Source organism: Mesocricetus auratus, unplaced genomic scaffold (assembly GCF_017639785.1).
Source record: "Mesocricetus auratus isolate SY011 unplaced genomic scaffold, BCM_Maur_2.0 Super-Scaffold_100691, whole genome shotgun sequence".
Classification (NCBI taxonomy): Eukaryota; Metazoa; Chordata; class Mammalia; order Rodentia; family Cricetidae; genus Mesocricetus; species Mesocricetus auratus.
Genome location: NW_024429267.1, coordinates 45575116 through 45593820, shown reverse-complemented (window position 1 = coordinate 45593820; position 18705 = coordinate 45575116). Strand labels below are relative to the sequence as shown.

Genomic DNA, 18705 nt, shown 5'->3' with positions numbered 1-18705 from the left:
AGTGCTGTCTGTGACATAGAGATGAGTGCTGTCTGTGACATAGAGTACTGTGTGTGACATAGAGATGAGTACTGTGTGTGACATAGAGATGAGTGCTGTGTGTGACATAGAGATGAGTACTGTATGACATAGAGATGAGTACTGTGTGTGACATAGAGATGAGTACTGTGTGTGACATAGAGATGAGTACTGTGTGTGACATAGAGATGAGTACTGTCTGTGACATAGAGATGAGTGCTGTCTGTGACATAGAGATGAGTGCTGTCTGTGACATAGAGATGAGTACTGTCTGTGACATAGAGATGGGTGCTGTCTGTGACACACAGGTGAAAACTGAAATTCTGTGAGCAGTGGGCACGCACCCCTAAGGCTGGGGCTAGAAAGGGGAATCCTGGGGTTAGCCCTACGAGCTAAAGGACAAGAATATTCCTGGGAGAAGGCTGAGCCTGGAAAGGGACCTGAGCTTGAGGCTGGAACTATGGCATGGGTCAGTTTTCTCTGCTGAGCATGGAGAAGGATTATGACTTCCTGTTGGTCACCATCTCAAGGTCACTGGTTTTCAGGGTGCGTTTTATGCTTGCAAGGGCCAGACTACATCTTTTCCCCAGCCACAGGTGCTGTAGGCCCTGCCATGGACAGTCCTTGCCAGCTCTCCCTAGCAGTGCTGGCTGGCGGGTGGGCTAATGGGCCACCATTAGAACTAACGCCTGTTAGACAGGCAGTTGCAGTGGCCTCAGATTTTTATGTGCAACAGCAGTGACCTTGCAGCCTGGAAACAGATGACTACAGCCCTTGCCTCTGAGGGTCTCAGGCAGGTGCACTGATGGGCTGGGTGACACAGGGAACAGGGCATTGGGCAAACAAGGCTAGGCCCTGTTTGTTCGGTGGCCAGTGCCGTCTGTGGCTACAGCCACATCTGCAGCAGCCCAGGTCAAGCAGGAGGGTAGTAGCCAGAGCCCCCTCTGCTTCAGCCCAGGCCAATTGCAAACAAGGCAGGTATGCACAACGACACTCCATATATCACTGGCTTGGTGTCCATGCAGCCTGGTGGACACCTTCACCCTCGGAGGCCATGCTGAGCTGACTGGCAGCACCAACATTAGCTAGCCGTGGGGAAAATGAAGCCCTTGCTTGTGTCTCACAGAAGCTGTGGTCTAGGGATATATGTGTGGTGTTTTTGTTTGCTTGTTCTTTTTTGTTTATTTGTTTCAAGATGGGGTTTCTCTGAGTTGCCCTAGCTGTTCTGGAACTTGCTGTGCAGACCAGGCTGGCCTTGAACTCATAGATCTGCCTGTCTCTGCCTCCTGAGTGCTGGGATTAAAGGCTTGAGCCACCACCTCTCAGTTTCTTGGGTATCCCTAAGCTCCCACATTCTTCCAGGCATCTTCAGTGCTCACCCTGACCCAGAATAAGTGGAATTGCTGAAATTCATGCACCAGAGGCTTAGCAGGACAGCTCTGGGAAAGACACAGCTTGTTGGTTTGCTTTGAAGAAGCTGGAGGAGGAACAAGTTTGGAGCTGTGGTAGCCTTTGTCTCCCTCTCTGGAGTTGGACTGGGAGGGAAGGAAAACCAGGAGGAGGGAAGGCTTCTTGTGCCTTTATTTCTTGACTCCTGCCCTGCTCAACATGTCTGCACATGGGAGAAAAGAAGCCGATGGTCAGAAAAAAGTGAGGAGAAGTGGAGGGGCCCTGGATACTCAGAGCACGGGGGGGGGGGGGGGGTAATGGGCTGAGGAGAGGTGATAGCTTAGATGAGCATTCTAGGAGGAATGAAGGGGATTCCGGGTGGAGACCGGGAGAAACGCAGACCCTGGGACAGGAAGGGCCCCCAGAGGTAGTTAGTGTGGTAGGAAGGAAGGGCCAAGAAACAAGGTTGTTAAAGGATGCAGGACTGTCAGACAGCTGGCCTGAGCAGGGCTGGGCGGGGCAGGGCAGGTGGAACTGTGAAATGGATTATCCGGACGAGACAGCATGGTCTTAGTGTTAAATAAGAGCCACTTCCTTCCTTCCTTCCTTCCTTCCTTCCTTCCTTCCTTCCTTCCTTCCCTCCCTCCCTCCCTCCCTCCCTCCCTCCCTCCCTCCCTCCCTCCCTCCCTCCCTCCCTCCCTCCCTCCTTTCCTCTCTTTTTACTTTTTTTTTCAGACAGGGTTTCTCTGTGGAGCCTGTCCTGGAACTAGCTCTGTAGACCAGGCTGGTCTTGAACTCACAGAGATCCACCTGTCTCTGCCTCCCAAGTGCTGGGATTAAAGGTGTGCGCCACCACTGCCTGTTTCTTTTTACTTTTTACTTTTGCGTGTATGAATGCTTCAGTTGTATGTATGTCTGTACCATATTCATGCCCGACGCCCATAGAGGTCAGAGGAGGGCACCTGATCTTCTAGAGGCGAAGTTACAGATAGTAGGGAGCTGCCATGTTGGTTCTGAGAATTGAACCTGGGTCCTCTGGAAGAGTAGCCAGTGCTCTATTTGGGGTGGGGGGAGAAAACACATGAGTGTGTACTCGTGTCATTTGCGTGTGTGTGTGTGTGTGTGTGTGTGTGTGTGTGTGTGTGTTCAGTATTCACAGGCTATGGTGCAGGTCAGGTGGAGAGGTCAGAGGACAACTTTGTGGAGTCAGTTCTCCCTTTCTTTTTTCTTTTTTTTTTGGTTTTCTGAGACAGGGTTTCTCTGTGGCATTGGAGGCTGTCCTGGAATTCGTTCTGTAGACCAGGCTGACCTCGAACTCACAGAGATCTGTCTGCCTCTGCCTCCCGAGTGCTGGGATTAAAGGTATGCGCCGCCATTGCCCGGCTAAAAGCCTACAGTACCCGGTATTCCCAGGTGGTCTCCCATCCAAGTACTAACCAGGCCGGACCCTGCTTAGCTTCCGAGATCAGATGAGATCGGGCACATTCAGGATGGTATGGCAATAGAGAACAGTTCTCCCTTTCTAATTTAACATGGGACTTGGTATCAACCTGAGGTTGCCAGGTTTGCATGGCAAGTGCCTTTATCCATTGAGGCATCTCTACCCACCAATCCCATTTTTGAGACAAGGGTCTCATGTAGCTCAGGCTAGCCTTGAACTTGCTGTGTAGCTAAAGCTAGTTCCTTATCCTCCTGCTTCTGTTTCCTAAGTGTCATGCCTGCAGGCATGCACAATTAACCATGCCTGGCTGGGAAGGGATGGGGTTGCGATGGAGTGGGGTAAGAGAAGAGTTTCTCCTGGGTTGTTTAGGGGGTGAGAGTCACTAACTTATTTGTTCATTGAAAAGATCATCTTGGGTGCGTACAGGTCATTGGTAGAGTGTTTGTCCAGCATGTTCAAGATCCTGGTTCCCGTGAAAGAGAGAGAATGAGATAGAGGAAGAAAAAGAAATTTAGCTATTGCCTCTGACTCCATGTGCCATGTGAACTCCTTGTACCAACATCCACCAAGCAGTGAAAGAAGCTACCACCACGAGGGCAAGGCAGGACAGGGGAGGGCAGTCTGAGGAGACAGAGCATGAGGAGCAGTTTAGGGGTCTGGGCCACAGATGTGAATGCTTGGGGACTGATAGAGGCTGTAAATCTCTGCTACCAACAGGTGACCTCGGCAAGTAGGGGTAACGGCTCCGCCTGCTTTCTAGGGCACATGGATCTAGATCAGCTTGGCTCAGGGCTAGAAGGAGGCAATGTATGTCCTACCCTCATCTATATACTAGTCCCTAGATCCTGGGAAGCTCTTGGTACTTCTCTCTGCCTTTCCCAATGTTTAGCAAGGAGACTCCTAGGAACCATGGGCCAGATCCAGGAAGTCCTGTTCACTGGTCTGGTTACTGAGGGTGCTATGACCCCTGGTTCTAGGGCTTCTCTGGGTCTGGGAACAGCCTTGCCCTAGTTTGGACACTAGCCCAACAAGAGGGGTCAGGAGTGCACAGTTCCAGCCAGCAATTGGCTGGTAAGGCTGCTCCATCCTCTCCAACCCTCTGGGCCATTTATACCCTGTGTCCTGTACTTGGCTCCAAGGCGTTTGTACTTCTGTGTTTTTATGGTGAAAGGAAAGGCTGTGACTTTGGCAGGCCAGTCCCTGGGGCCCAGTCTGAGGGCCTCCAAGAGGACAGACTGCTGGTCACAACCAAGAGGACACAGACAATGCCCTTTCTCACGGCGTCTTCTGGGTCATGACATCAAAATCTCAGATGAACCCTGGAGTTGAGGCACCTACAACCTTGGGACTCTCTAAGATTCACAGTATCTTCTCTGGGAAGGGCCATTTTAAAACAAAGCCGACTTCTCACAGGTCACCCCAAGACTCCTCTGGAGTGACAGAGCACTTATATTCACATCACATTCCCTAACACTGAGGGAGAGCTGAGTTTTTTTTTGTTGAGGGTTGGACAAAGGATTTTGCTCTCCAACATTTTCCCTCCAGAGGGTCTGTGCAACACACACTCGATTCTCTGCATGTCACCCTAGCTCAAGGTGTCATACCCTGGGTGCTGGAGGGTGGTATGTATTTTTTGATTACTTATATTTATTGTTTATTTTGTGTGTGTGTGTGCCTGCACGTGTATGCACGTGTGTGCGTGCACACATGCCACAGTGCATGTATGGAGATCAGAGGGCCACATGTTCCCTGGGTTCTCTGGGTTCTCTCCTTCCACTAAGTGGGTCCTGGGATTGAAGCTGCGAGGCCAGAGGCAAGCACCTTTATCTGTTGAGCCAGCTTGCTGGTTCAACACATGCTGTGGTCCTTACCTTGATGTTGTCCTGCCATCGGTGGGCTTTCTGGAAATTCTCCGCCGCGTCAGCTAGTCTCTGAGGGACAAAGCACAGGGCAGTCAGAGCCTGAGACAGGCTGCCTGCTCCATGTCCAACCCAAAGCCCTCTCCATGCCCGGTATCCCCAGGACCATGTGGACTCAGGGCCTCCTTCTCCCTCTCCCATTAGATCCTCAGAAATTCCTTAGGCCAGATAGTGGCCAGCTTGTAGGAAAGGACACTTACCGAATACTACTAGAGCCCTCAGGAGGTCTGCCTGCCCAGGCGGTCTAAGTGGCTTTTCCACAGGCCACCCTGCACTTGGCCCTGCAGTGCTTCCTGTTCAGAAGATGGCACAGGCAGTCCCCCTAGCCAAGCCCAGTGCCGCCCCCTACCCTCTGTAAGCTAGTGTCCTCCTCCCCAAGGAGTGTGAAACCCTACAAGTCATTGAGTCTCATCATGCAGCCTTGCCTTGGCCAGGCCCAGAAGGACATGTCTACAGTTCCATTTCCACTCACTCAGGCTCACTGTCCTCCCAGGCTTCCTGAAGCCCTCTGCACAGGGCTGTCAGGCCTCCATCCCACACACGAGCCTTTCCCAACCTTTACTGCCAGCTTCAGTGGCCTTTGACGATGAAGCCCAGTCCTGAGGGCAGAGTGGCCCTGAAAGCAGAACTGTGTACAGTATGCTTAGTGCTAGACTACTCTGACATGTGGAGATGTGACAGCCTCAGCCAGCCCGGCTTCTCATGGTGGGGAAGGGCAGAGTCGTGTGTAGCCAGGTATAATCTCCAGGGAGGAGTAGCTGAGGGGGATGAGGCTCAGTACTGCTAGTATTGGACACACCACAAAGGCTTATGGAAGGCCGTGGTACCCGACCAACCTCTGGGCTTGAACCCAGGACTCCCATGGATTCTGTTCATCAGGAAGGGCCAAGACTACAAGGATGAAACTGAGTATAACCCTCTGGACTTTCTTGAAGAACAGAATTCAGTGATGTCTTGAGGACTCCAGTGATAACCACCACCAGGAACTGGTGTTCAGCTTGTGAGGAGGACACTGCATGCCAAGCTGTCTCCTGACCAATGCCATATACGCACCCGTTACTGCTCACTATGTGTGGTAACATTGTGAATTCTCAGATGAGGATGTCCCAGGCTTGGAACAGTGAGCAACTTGTCCAGGATGCACAATGAGTCTGGGTCAATAGCTCAGCCCCTACTATTGTATTCACCTTGCTTAGTCCATGAGGTCCAAAGAGACCACTCCTCCATAGGTTTCCCTATACCTAGTGTTCCTCATTTTGGCTCCATCCATCCCACGCCCTGACTCTAGGTTCCCAACTTGAATCAGAAGACCCCAGTATCCCCAAATCAGGCATATATGCCCCAGAGAAGAAGGTCTACTGAAGCCTAGGAGAGGCCTTTGGAGCTCCTGGACACTTCCCCAGATGACCTTCAACCTACTTGCGTTGAAGTGATGACAACCTATACATCCTCCTGGAACAGCTCTCTTTTCATTGTATGTGGGTGTAGGTATACATATCTGGGAGATATGTATATGCAGTGTGGGTGTGTATGTATGTGTGTTTGTATGTGTACATGAAGAGGCAGGGCTTCTTGCTGAACACAGGGCTTACTGATTTGACCAGCCTTGCTAGCTTGTCCAGGGATCCTGTCTTCACCTCCTGAGTGCTGGGATTACAGGCAGGCTGCCACACCCACCCAACTTTTATGTTAAAATATTATGTGGCAAGCATTTACTCACTGAGCTATCTCAGTCCTGGTATAAATCCTCTTCTGTCTCTTTTTTGTTTGATGTTTTCTGAGATAGGGTTTCTCTGTGTAGCCCTGGCTGTCCTGCAATTCGCTCTGTAGGTCAGGCTGGCCTTGAACTCACAGATCCACTTGCCTCTGCCTCCCTAGTGCTAGAATTAAAGACGTGCCCACCACCACCTGACTAACCCTCTTCTCTTGAAACCTCTGTCTCCTGCCCTCTAATGTATCCCTCAGGTGGTCCTGCCCTCCAAATCACATCTTTCTGCATCCACTCCACACTCCCAACCCGGAGCCTTATCTCAGAGTACAGGTCTGGTCATGTGAATGTCCCTCACCCTGGAGTCCACCAGGAGCTCCAAATGCTCTCATGCAAAAGCTTTCTTGAGGCTCTGCCAAACTCCTGTCCGTCCTTCCTCCCTCCCTCCTTCCTCCCCCTCCTTTATTCCCCCCTTCCTTCACCCCCTTTCTAAATCCTGGATATTCCCTTGGCCTAAACCCCTTGGATGAATGAATGAAACCTCAAATTTCATATCATGTAGTATGTGTCTGTGGTGGTGTGTGTGACACTTGAAGTGGGTACCACTCTACACCAGGTGCAAAGCTACTTGGGCTAAAAGATCCAGCAAGTGCGGGGAAGTGGCCCTGAAGGCACACCTTGAAGCCGGAGCCTTGGGCATCAGGACATCTCCCCCTACTCTTATCTAGTGGCCTCTTATCTTCCCTGGCACCCCATACATACTTCAGAGTGGGACTTGAGGCTACTTGGGAGATCTGCAGAGGCCATTACCTTTTATTAGTATCATGTCTAAGGTAATGTAGGAGTCAGATTAAGGCCTCCTAGTATCCAGAATGGAGAGAGGAGATTGGCTGCAGACATCACTGCTGAGTATCTGTTCCTTTATGCACTTACTTTTTTGTTGTTGTTGTTGTTTTTTGGTTTTGGTTTTTGAGATAGGGTTTCTCTGTGAAACAGTACTGGCTGTCCTGGAACTCACTCTGTAGACTGGTTGGCCTCGAACTCACAGAGATCTACCTGCCTTTGCCTCCTGAGTAATGGGATTAAAGGCATGGCCGGGCATTTTTCTACTTTCAACCACTGGTCAGTGCGTGCGTGTGTGCATGCGTGTGTGTGTGTGTGTGTGTGTGTGTGTGTGTGTGTGTGTGTGTGTGTGTTCCTTCACCCTCTCAGCACACAGCTTTGGCCCTGGGATTCACGGGCCACAAGAATTCGGGGCTCCTCAGGCTCCATAACCCAGCAGACAAAGTAAGAGAGTACCCGGGAGGGAGGGCCCCAGTCCTTGGTCTCCTTAAGCTCACAAAGTCCCATGGACTCAAAGGCTTGGGTCAGCCGCTGACTCGTGAATAACGGAGTTGCAATAGCCACAGCAAAAGGATTACTTTTAATCCTCAGTAACGATCAAGCCATTATTATTTTTTCGGTGTTACAGATCAATCAGTCCATCCCCGGACATCGGACGTGTGGAAACTGCTAAGTAGGCAGGTCTAGTGGCGTGGGAAAAAGGGCCAGTGAGTGGGAAAGGGAGAAGCGGGCAGGCCACTGCTGTTCAAGGTCCCGCCAGACCTGAGAGCGGGAGGTGACGGTAGAGGGACCACCCGAAGCCCTCGCCTGCGCTTAACGCGGTTTCCTTAAGTACTGGTCTGACTCGCCTTTCTGGTCCTCCAGAGCTTCCTGTGACCTGGAAGTCGTAACTAATCCACACAGGGGTTAGGTAGGTTCTTGGCAGCCCTCTTTCTCCAACTCAAGCAGCTCTCATAGGTAGCCTGTGCATCCGGGTTTTTCTCGCAGGCTCTTGCCCATTTGAGGGCCTTCCTCTCTGATCTGCTCTTCTGCCTGGTTACCCATCTTCTCTGGAAGTTTTCTTTCACCCCTTCCCATCCTGTGGGCTTCCCTTCGTCTCTAGGTAGGATCCCCCCTCGTGTATATATGGGGGCCTTAAGCTTAGCAGCATCTGCCGGACCCAGGCTGGGTACTTAGAGTCTTGGGTTTCTGTCTTTACGAAGGCCACGACAGTCAGGCCTGTTCTGGGGTGGCCAAGGGGGCCTCACTCTCCTCCAAGATTGAGACTCCCAGCACTTTAGAGCCCTGTGATGGGCCAGGGGCAGGCAGGATGAGGACTGGGGAAACCAACAGGTGGAGGGAGGTACGAGCGGGAGAACCTACAGGCTGCTCTGGGTCAAGCGGGAGCCACATTTTGGTCCAGTCCCAGGGGGTCTGCTGTGCATGGGAGAGACATTCTGTTCTTAGCCTGAACTCTGAGTGACTGTTCCCTGGGGCTGACTCCCTGCTCAGAATCTGGGCTCTGACCTCGGAGCCAGGCCCCTATGCTGTTCCCCATCTGTGCACTTCTGACGAGACTCCTCTAGCTTGATTCACCCCTTGCCTTTGACAAATCCCTGACTCCTGCCAGGCACAAGATTCCCTCATGACACCCAGGGCACCTTCTGTGTGTCTGCCATCTCCTTAATCTCGGATCTCAGTGCGGGCAGTGCCTGGCCGCTATTAAGTTTAGGGTAGCTTGGATCCTAGCATATAATGGGGGTATGGTGAATTTGTTAAATCGAAGTTAGCATACCTCTGGACCTGTACAGAAGTCTGGGGCTTGAGCCAGGTGTGTGATCCCAGGTATGTGGTTTGGCCTCTTGGGACCTCTTTTCCTTACCACACCCTGCAGGATATGCTGCTGCTGTGAAATTACTGATGGTGTCTTGCATGGCCTGTGATGTCCCCACCGTGGTCAGCATTGGAGGGAACGGCAATGGGATTCTGAGTGAGGCTGTTCACAGCCAAGTCCATCACGATAACAGCAGGCATTTCAGAGGCAATTATCAGAGAGTTTCACTTAACAATCAATTTCCCTCAGCTCCGGGAGCCCTTCTTACAAGAAAAGGCAAGGAAGAAGGGGACTGGCTGTGCGTGAGGCTGGGAACAATACCCTCCCGGGGAGCAGCAAGGCCACCGGTACCTTCAAATTTCACTAAGTTAAACATCTTTAGTTTAGGAGAACTGAGGCAGACAATGGTGTGAGATAAGGGACCTGGGTCATGGACAATACCTGGAGGGTAGGAGTCTCTACATCCTGGGCTGGGCTGGGCTTGGGGGGTCAAGGGCCCTCATGTGGGCCACCCTCTTAAAGAGCCTGCTTTCTCTCACACCAGGCCGAGGGCACCCCACTTCTTGCCCTTTCTACCTTCTTTCACCCCGGAACCCCTTAGCCCAGCGCTGGAGGCAGAAGGCTCTGGGAACAGCTGCCCATCTAACAGGGCCTGTTCAACTGCATGGCCCAGAGGGGAGGGTTTTAAAGTTTTTGGTTTTAATTAGTTAGATCTACTCCTGCTTTCAAGAGGCCATGAGAGGCTTAGAGAGGCTCTGAATTCATGATGTGCAGGATGTTGAGATCTGGGGTACGTGGGTGCGTGTGTGTGTGCGTGTGCACGTGCGTGTGTGTGTTTGTGTGTCTGTCTGTGTGCATGTGTGTGTGTGCGTGCGTGCGTGCATGTGCGTGTGCATTTGTCTGTCTGTGTGTGTGCGTGTGTGCGCGCGTATGTGCATGTGTGCATGTGTGTGCGTGCGTGCATGCGTGCGTGTGTGTGTGTGTGTGTGTGTGTGTGTGTGTGTGTGTGATGAATGGTGGGAGCTGTGACTGAGTGGGAAACTGTGAGGTAGAGGCCAGGGTCTGTAAGTCCAGAGCAGAGCAGCCACACCAGATAGATGCTCCGAGAAACGGGGGGAGGGCTGCCAGAAGGTTACCGTCAGGCTAGCTAGCATTAGATGCCCAGCACCTACCTAGGCTAAGGCCCCATAGACTAAAGTAGGTAATTCCATGCCAGATGGAGGACTACAGGATGCCTAAGAGGAGATCTTTCGTAGCAGAGGGGACTGAGGCACAGATTGTCGGTGCCACTGCCACAGCTCCTCTGGTCAGGAAGTGGTGAAGGAGGCATCTTCAGGTCTACCTAATGCCACAGTGTAGGAGGGTTGGACAAAACGCTTCTCAGGGAAGGAGTTAATCAGGTCAGGTAGGCCTGGCTGGCTAGGCTTAGCTGCTCTGCCCTGTGTTTCCTTTGTTCTTTACCCAAAGGAGATCAGTAAAATGGTCTCCCAGAAGTGTCAGAGCTTAACAACTAACCCTGGTGTCACTGGGTCCAGTCCTGAGGGGGGAACATGCTCAGCAGCCCCACCCAGGAGCCTCGCCCAGCTCAGTCCTCTCCCCTTGTCATCTTCTCTTCTTTCCCCGAGGGCCCCCGCATTAGATCCATATTGTGCACTGATAGATACTAAATACAGATTTCCAATTTCCAGAGTGTTATGGTCTAATGAGTAAATAATATACATATTTAAAACTGTCTAAAAACATATCTGCATAATTAAAATATCTGCATAATAATGAAAGCAAGATGCAGCTCAGCAAAGAGGGAGTTGGAGACCCAGGGCTGACACTAGGAGCAGCAGTGAAGGCTGTGTTGGGGGTCCCGGCCCTGTGAATTTCTAGAACTCTAAGGGATGAAGGCAAGTGTGTCAGTTTGGGCAGAGCAGCCGAACCCATGACTTACGCGTCGTGTGATGGGGACACATCAGTGGCTGGCTTTCTTGGGGAACAGGGCAGGCACTCAGCCTTGCCCATCCTGTAAGGTTCCTTGCTTCATTCATTCCACTCTGCTTCTAACATAACGAGGCAGTCACCACTAGAACAATGGAAAACACATCCTAACCCTGCACCCAAATTTCATCAACCCAAACAGTCAAATAGCAAACAGCCCCTGGGATGGCCAGCGCTGCAGGAAGGGGCCTTGCAGTTGTCGACAGCAACAGGTTTCGTAACCTTTTCCCTCACAGGCCACACACACACACACACACACACACACACACACACACACACACACACACTAAATGAGCTGCTAAAAAAATGGATTTGTTATCTTATAAAAAGGTCAGAACACGCGTAACAGGGAAAAACTCATCAGGGCAGTGGTCTCTTTCTCTGTAGGTGCGAAGTTGCTTCAACACTTCTGGGCCTCGATCCCCCAACTCCCGGTGGGCTCCACTTCTGGGCTTCGCCTCCCCAACTCCCTGTGGCCCACATCAGCTTGGTTATTGATTCCTAAACCTCCCCATGCCACCTGGGAGGGATGGCTTATGTTCTAGTTTCCCAGGACAAATAGGAAGATATAAAGTGTGGCCTGGGATGGGTGTGTGTGTGGCAAGACCATAGCCCATCTGGTGTCAAGGGGTGACTTTCAGACCACACAAGATTCCCCAGAAAATACTGGGTCCTTAAGGAAGACACATATGAAAAAAATCACATTCTCCTGTAACTGGCATGTGACCCCCGTTAAAAAAAGGGGGTGGGTGCATTTTAACATTAAGAAGAGGAAAGTTATTAGATCAGAGGCACTTCCTTCCTTCTTCCTAGGGAACAAAGGAGGCAAGTGCACCCACAGTTGGCCATCAGCTCCACTGGCTTGATTGCTTTAGCTTTAATGGGAACTCCAGTCCGTACAGAAGAGTGGGCTGTGTCACTGGAAAGCAGCCAAATATATCTATTGTCAACGGGGTGAGGGGATAGGAAAGGGAACTCTGTGGCATGTGATATATTATTGGGATCAATTTGAGTTTCCAAGGCAGTTCCCAGGACCCAGGGGGAAGTGAGCCCTCTGAAGAGTCTGACTCTTGCAATGAACTGCTTTTTAGGAGGGCTGAGTGTAGACCTGGATAGCCACACAGGGCTTGGGGCAGGGGATCATAAGTCCCTGACACACCTGGTCATTCTACAACCTCTAGGTACTCCTGCTGAACATCTGCTAGAGGATGCCTGGGTGAAATAAACCAATAGATCCAATAAACAGCTTTAGGTTGGCCTCTGGGGACGGCCGTCAGAGCCTCGCTGTAGGTAAGTGCTCTCCACCAAGGAGTACTGAGATAAGAGCTGGGCCTCATGCACTCCAAGGCTGAAGGGGCTCAGTCTGAGGTGCTGTCTGCTTAACCCCTTGAGGGTGCCAAGGACTGAGAACCCCTAACTTTGTCCTCCTGGCCATGCTCAAACCCCAGCATAAAACCTGTATGTCTCTGCAGGTGAATTAGTCCCTGGTGAGCCAGGGGGACTTCCTAATAATTTAACCAGAATTGCTTCCTTTGAGTTCTGACCTAGTATATTCATCAAAGCTTCTCTCAGCCACACAGACAGCATCAGGGAAGCCCGGTATTGTCTGAGTTTCCCATGGAGCACACTGGTACCTTTGCCCCCTCATCAGGCTACATCTGAGACAAATGCAGGCCTGTGTGTATGCGCTTGTGGGTGACAATGTTGTCCCTTTCACACCTCCCAAGCCGGAGGCCCAGAAATTGCCCTCACGTGAGCTTTGGGCCATTGCCCTCACTTCTCTGGCTCCAGTTTCTCACTTCAGGGCTGTGGGGACATGAGCAAAATGGATCTAAACAGAGGGTAAGACATGGTGTCATTTTGGACACACAACCCCAGGTCCCGGATTTCCCTTTCCCTTGTCTCTGATGACTGCTCCCTCTCTACTCCTCACCTGACCATCTGACCTTGGCTTGACCTGACTTCTGCAACTTGTGTCAATGGACTGGAATCCTCTTGGCTGAGAGTTGCTCATTATCCCCAGCATTCTGGCCCCATCTCGAACCTGGTGCTGCCACAGCAGGACCCAGCACCCAGAAGAGTGTCCTCATCCAGCCTACCAAGCTGTATCATCCCTGACGACGGTCATCCCAATGATGACCCTTCATCTTCCTGATCAGACCCTTCCAGAGTCCCCAACGCCAGCTTCAAACCTCCATACCCAAAGTGTCTGGTACAAAGTCATCCGTCTGGGTCTCTATCGGCCTGGGTCACCATGTTGGTTCCTATGTGTCTGCCAGTGTTTTCTGGGTACTCTGATCATGCTTCCTTCCTGTCTCAGTTTTCTTTAAATTAAAGAATTTGTAATCTCTGAGATAGGGTTTTGCCTGGTTAGCTGAAACTCACCATATAAACCAGGCAATCTTTCTTCCTCTGCCTTTTGAGTATTGAGATTACGGGCAGGTGTGTGCTACCATACTGAGCTCCCCCCACCAAACAGGGTTTCTCTGTGTCGTCCTGGCTGTCCTGGAACTCGCTCTGTAGACCAGGCTGGCCTCAAACTCACAGAGATTCCCCCTGCCTCTGCCTCTGAGTGCTGGGATCAAAGGCGTGCGCCACCACGCCCAGCTGCTGGTTGCCACCACGCCCAGCTGCTGGTTGCCACCACGCTGACTTCCACACCCTTGTTCTTGCTGTTCCCTGAGCCTGGACTGCCCCTCACGTTTCCCCTCTTCCTTTGGAATTGGTGCTTACCAACACCTTTCAGGAAGCCTGGTTCTCTGCTAGGCTGGGATCCAGAATCCTTTGGGGGCTCCCATCACTGTATGCTGTGTCTGACTCTATCCCAGATGTTATCCCTTGATTCATGGGTCTATGTAGTCTCAGTATGGGGCATGGGGGCAGTTCAGCCAAAGGGACTAAGTGACCTCAGGGTCTAAGGTGGTGAGTGGGGGTCAGAGGTGGACCGGGAGGTTCCCTAAGGGGGCTGTTAACTCAGAGGCCCTGGGTTTCCCTGAAACAAAGATGGCAGAGAATGAGAGATGTGGGCAGGGTGAGGCTGAGTCTAAGCACAAGTGTCACCTGTCACCATGCAGAGAGGATTGTTTTTCTAGGATCTCCACCCAACTCTAGACACGACAGTGTCACCTGCCAGCCCCATCTTGCTGTTGTCAAGTCAGCAATGAAACAGGAAGGAAAGCCGTTGGAGTCTGTTGGAATATGAAGCTAAGTATGTGTGGCCACACACACTCATCAGTTCAGGAGTCCTTGGGGGTATTAAATCCCCGGGAAGCAGACACCCTTGCCCTGGCCCAGGACCAGTACATTCTCCTGGTATGTTCCCGACCTCCACCTATACTCAGATGTCTCTAACAATCACTGTGGCTCACAGAGATAGGATGTGCCTGTGGGCTCATTGGCTGGATTGAGGGTGAAGGGTGGTGGCTCCTGAGGGAAGGCATTAATGTGGCTCTCCGTCCTTCTTGTCACTAAATGCTTCCTGAGTTTACTCCTGTATGCTTGGCTTATGCTAGTCATGTACAGGCTAGTGTGGCTCTTCCATTGGGTGGCATGTCACCAGCAAGGTTTTCATTATATCCCACCTAACTGCAATCCAGTCTCTCTGACCTGAACACAGAACAAGCCAGAGGACTCTTACAGTAAAAACTGCTTGGGTTTGAAAATTCACTGGGAGAATGTAGGGTGCTAGGAAGACCCTCCGCTATGGAAAGTATTCCTACCAGAAGCTGAGCCTGGGCCACCAACCCCAACTAAAGCCCAAGCCCTCACCCAGACACCATGCTCTCTTCTCACGATGTTATTTTTATACTTTTCCCTAAAACATAGCCTGAGCAGGCCCTTCTCAACTCTATTAACATTAGAAATCTAATCAGTAATCAGGCAGCTCATAATTTTCTGATTAGCTCTGATTAGGCCCAACCTCGGGAGAGGGAGTGGGACAGTGAAGAGGGAGGCGGGGCTGGACAGGCATTGGAAGGTGCCTAAGGGGGCCCTGGCTGGGCTGAGGGTGGAGGGCAGAGGGGAAGGGCCCCAGTCCTAATGCTGCCAGTTGCAGGGAAGAGGCATGGAGTGAAGTTGGTACATGCTGGGTCAGAGGGACTGAGGGCTCAGGGAGCAAGCGCAGGTTAGGCCCAAACTTTCAGTACCCTGGACAGAGACAAGACGCCTGGCAGGTGGGCAACAGGGTTGATTTGGATAGCGACCTGGCTTCCACTGTACCTAGGTCCTTCCCAGTTCAGAGTTCACAATCCAAGTAGATCCCAGGCAGAACCTTGAGTGACAGTGACAGAGTGTTCAGAGGGCTGCGACATGTGATATGGATCTGGGCCACTTTTGTTGAGAAGGCCCGCTTGGATGATCATCACCTTTTCTGTGAAGGCCATGAAGGTGGGGTCTTCGGGCTCCTAAGCATATTGGAGGACTGCCAGCCGCCATGCCACTTAGGGCATAGCCTGGGTATATACTGAGGCCTGCTAGGCCAGGGCCAGTTTTCTCTGGCCTCTGCCCGCTTTCTTTGCCTCGTGCTCAGATGGACATACAGCATTGACCAAACCAAAGCGTCTAGGCCTGGCCTTGAGGGACCTGTCCTTAGCTGGCCACGAAGTCCCTCAAGTCACTCCATTTCCCCACATCCCCAGACCCTGTGGAACCACATACTGGACCCCTGTGGTCTGGGGTCAGAGTGGTCCTGGCCTGGCCCTGTGGTCTGGGATCACTGCCTCTTGTAGACTGTAACCATACAGGTGATCTCTGATAAAACACACCAGCCTATCGGAAGAGATGTGTACGGCTAATGCCATGCAAATTGGCACAAAGGCAATCAGTCTGACTCTAAAAGCTGCCCCACCGGCCGCAGGCTGGCTCATTGTCTTTCCTGCCAATTTGCATCTCATTACCCACAGGGCTCTGCTCACTGGAGGTTACAAGAAAAAGGGAACCAAGCAAGCCCTACCATGTTCTGCCTTCATCTGGAGCACAGTCTACTGGTGGGTCACGCTGCTCAAGACTAACCCAAGAGGTACTCCGCCCAGAGAGCCCCGCCCCCACAGTGTTGCTGCCGTCCCGCCATCCTGCTCCTGCCATCACGGCTGCTCCCCACTCCTTCCACCATCACCCCCGTTTCTTCCATCACCATTTTTGATGTCCTCCCCATCACCACAACCAGCATCGCCATCACCAGCCCTAAGTCACCTTTGTCAGCGCCGCCACTACAGCCCTGTGGCTGGCTCTGCTATCACTGCAGTCTCCTGAAGGACCCCACCACTGCTACCGACCCCATTGTTGCTTCCGGCACTGTCATCCATGCACCTCTGAGAAAAGTACGATAAATGCACTCGTTCCTTACTGCCCCCTGCTCTTCGTTCAGAGGGTCAGGACAACTGTGAACACATGACCCCGTGACCAGGGACCTCATCTTCAACCCAAAACCGGCCTGGATACTATGCTTCTATCTGTTGTCCAGGGAGGAAGCGCTTGAGGTCAGGGTGCTCATCCGAGGTACTAGGTGCTCATCCACTCAATAGAGGCCCTGGAGAGAATGGAGCTTGGTCTGCACATGTGGTTCCAGCAGAACCTGGGACTCTGCTAAGAGAACTGAGCAGGAAGCATACACGTGGCATGGATGACTGATGCTGCTGAGTCTAGATTATCTCACCTCTAAAATGGGGCTTTTTAAAAAATTGTTTTTATTTAAATTAGAAACAAGCCTGCTTCATATGTCGATCCCAGCTCCCTCTCCCCCTCCCTCTCCTCCTCCCCCACCCCTATCACCCCCCCATACCATCTTCCCTCCAGTCCATAGGGAGGGTGAGGCACTCCATGGGGGATCCCCAAAGTCTGTCACATCATCCGGGGCAGGGCCAAAATGGGGCTTTTATAAATTTGATCAGTGAATGAGTGAGGGTAAAAGGAGGCAATGAGGGGACAAGGCTGAGCACCCTCAGTAGGCTCCACGGGGAGGATGTGATTGCTCTAAGCCAGGATGGCTTTGGAAAGGAGGGCAGCAGACACAACCCGAGGGACGAGGTCAGAACGAGGGGAGGGGAAAAATGCTGCCAAGTGGGAGCCTCTGCAGGACAAAGTTGTGGTGTGGACAATGCATGGGCTTCTCTGAGGGGGCAGCACAGGTGAGGCTGGGCGGCTTCGTGAGACCTTTGCTCTCCCCTAGTCCCTCTCCACCCAAGGACTTATGCCCAGGGTGCTGGGTGCCGACCAGCACGGTCAAGTCTCTTCCACAGAGCTCTTCATTTCACTGTTCATGCCTCGCTTTGCCCAATCCTTCCTCTCAGCCCTGTGAACCCCAGTCAGTATTCTCACTCAATAGACAAGGATTCCAAGATTCGGAGAGTGTGAGTCACTTGCCCAAGACTACACAGCGATGGCATGGCAGAGTTCAACTACGCTATGCCTCTATCCAACCAGTGCTGGCCTCTGACCTCCCTGTCTCCCTGGCAGCAAGACAAAGAGATGACGCTGGACCGAGGTGAAGCTGGGGCTCCCCGCAGAGGTCATCCAGAAGAGTGGGAACTGAAGCCCTGAATTTCCACCCAGGGAGTGGCTGCGAGTGGATGCCTGAGGCTGCCTACTAGCTTTGGTGACAGCAGCATGGGACTACCCTGGACATAAGGCTGGGCACCAGCTGGCCCAGAGGTCACGCTGGGAGCCCTGGCAAAAGTGACAAGCAGACAAAGGCCTGGCGGTGGGAGGCAGGGTGGGCACAGCCTGGTTGCCAGGTGGAAACGCCCAGAGTAAAAGCCGCTCTGAATACTGGCTGCGTCCCGCTGCTGCAATCAGCCTCGACACTTGGTTATTATGAGGAGTAAAGGCGGCCGGCGGGACAGCTGGAGCCGTGGCGACAACATTTAAGGCGTTTGTCAGAGCCGTGGGACACGGACTGCCAGGCGCTAATGGCTTCTGTGTGCTGCTGCCAAGTGAGAGGAGGGCGGGCAGGCGGAGGCGGCCTTGCTCCTGCCTGGGCCTCGTGCCTACCTCATGCTGCGTGGCCGCTCCACCACAGGTAGGGCCCACCTGGGTCTTACAGATACCTAGCAACAGCCTCACAGCCTTGGTACCGGTACCAGCTGGAGGGGGCGGGGGGGGGGGGGAAGCTGTGCAGCACATGCCCACCCGTATCAGGCATTTTTGCCATCTCCACCTCCATTCAGGCTTCAGCTCTCCTACCCACTGGGACAAGGGTCTGGAAGTCAGTTCTCCACTATGCCATTATGGCCCTCATGGCACAAGGGACTGGGACTGGGGTGCACTGCTATAGTTGTTGATGTGATGGTTTGGAAGCAGCTACAGCGGCCCTGTCTTTTTACATTTTTATTTTATGTGTCTGAATGTTTTGTCTGCATGTATGTCTGTGTATCACATGGGTGCAGTGCCCATGGAGCCAGAAGATAGCCTTAGGTTTCCTGAAACTGGAGTTACAGACAGTTGTTAGTAGTTATGGTACTGGGAACTGAACCCAGGACCTCTGGAAGAGCAACAAATGCTCTTAACCATGGAGCCACCTCTCCAGCCCCCACTGCCTGAAAGGATCTACAGCTCGAGGTCAGTCCCCTCCCCACTAGAGGATCATGTAGAC

The 18705-nt window shown here is 52.3% G+C and overlaps 1 protein-coding gene and 1 pseudogene across 9 annotated transcripts in view; both read right to left on the bottom strand.

Annotated features, from left to right (window-relative positions):
- Cacna2d2 (calcium voltage-gated channel auxiliary subunit alpha2delta 2) overlaps positions 1-18705 on the bottom strand; it is a 130526-nt gene that overhangs the window by 29052 nt on the left and 82769 nt on the right. For all 9 annotated transcript variants that reach the window (XM_040739812.1, XM_040739814.1, XM_040739813.1 and 6 more), the window contains exon 4: positions 4720-4779. In XM_040739812.1, coding sequence (XP_040595746.1) covers positions 4720-4779 — 60 coding nt within the window. The remainder of the gene's footprint in view (positions 1-4719; positions 4780-18705) is intronic.
- On the bottom strand, positions 2796-2914 carry LOC121137683 (annotated as a pseudogene).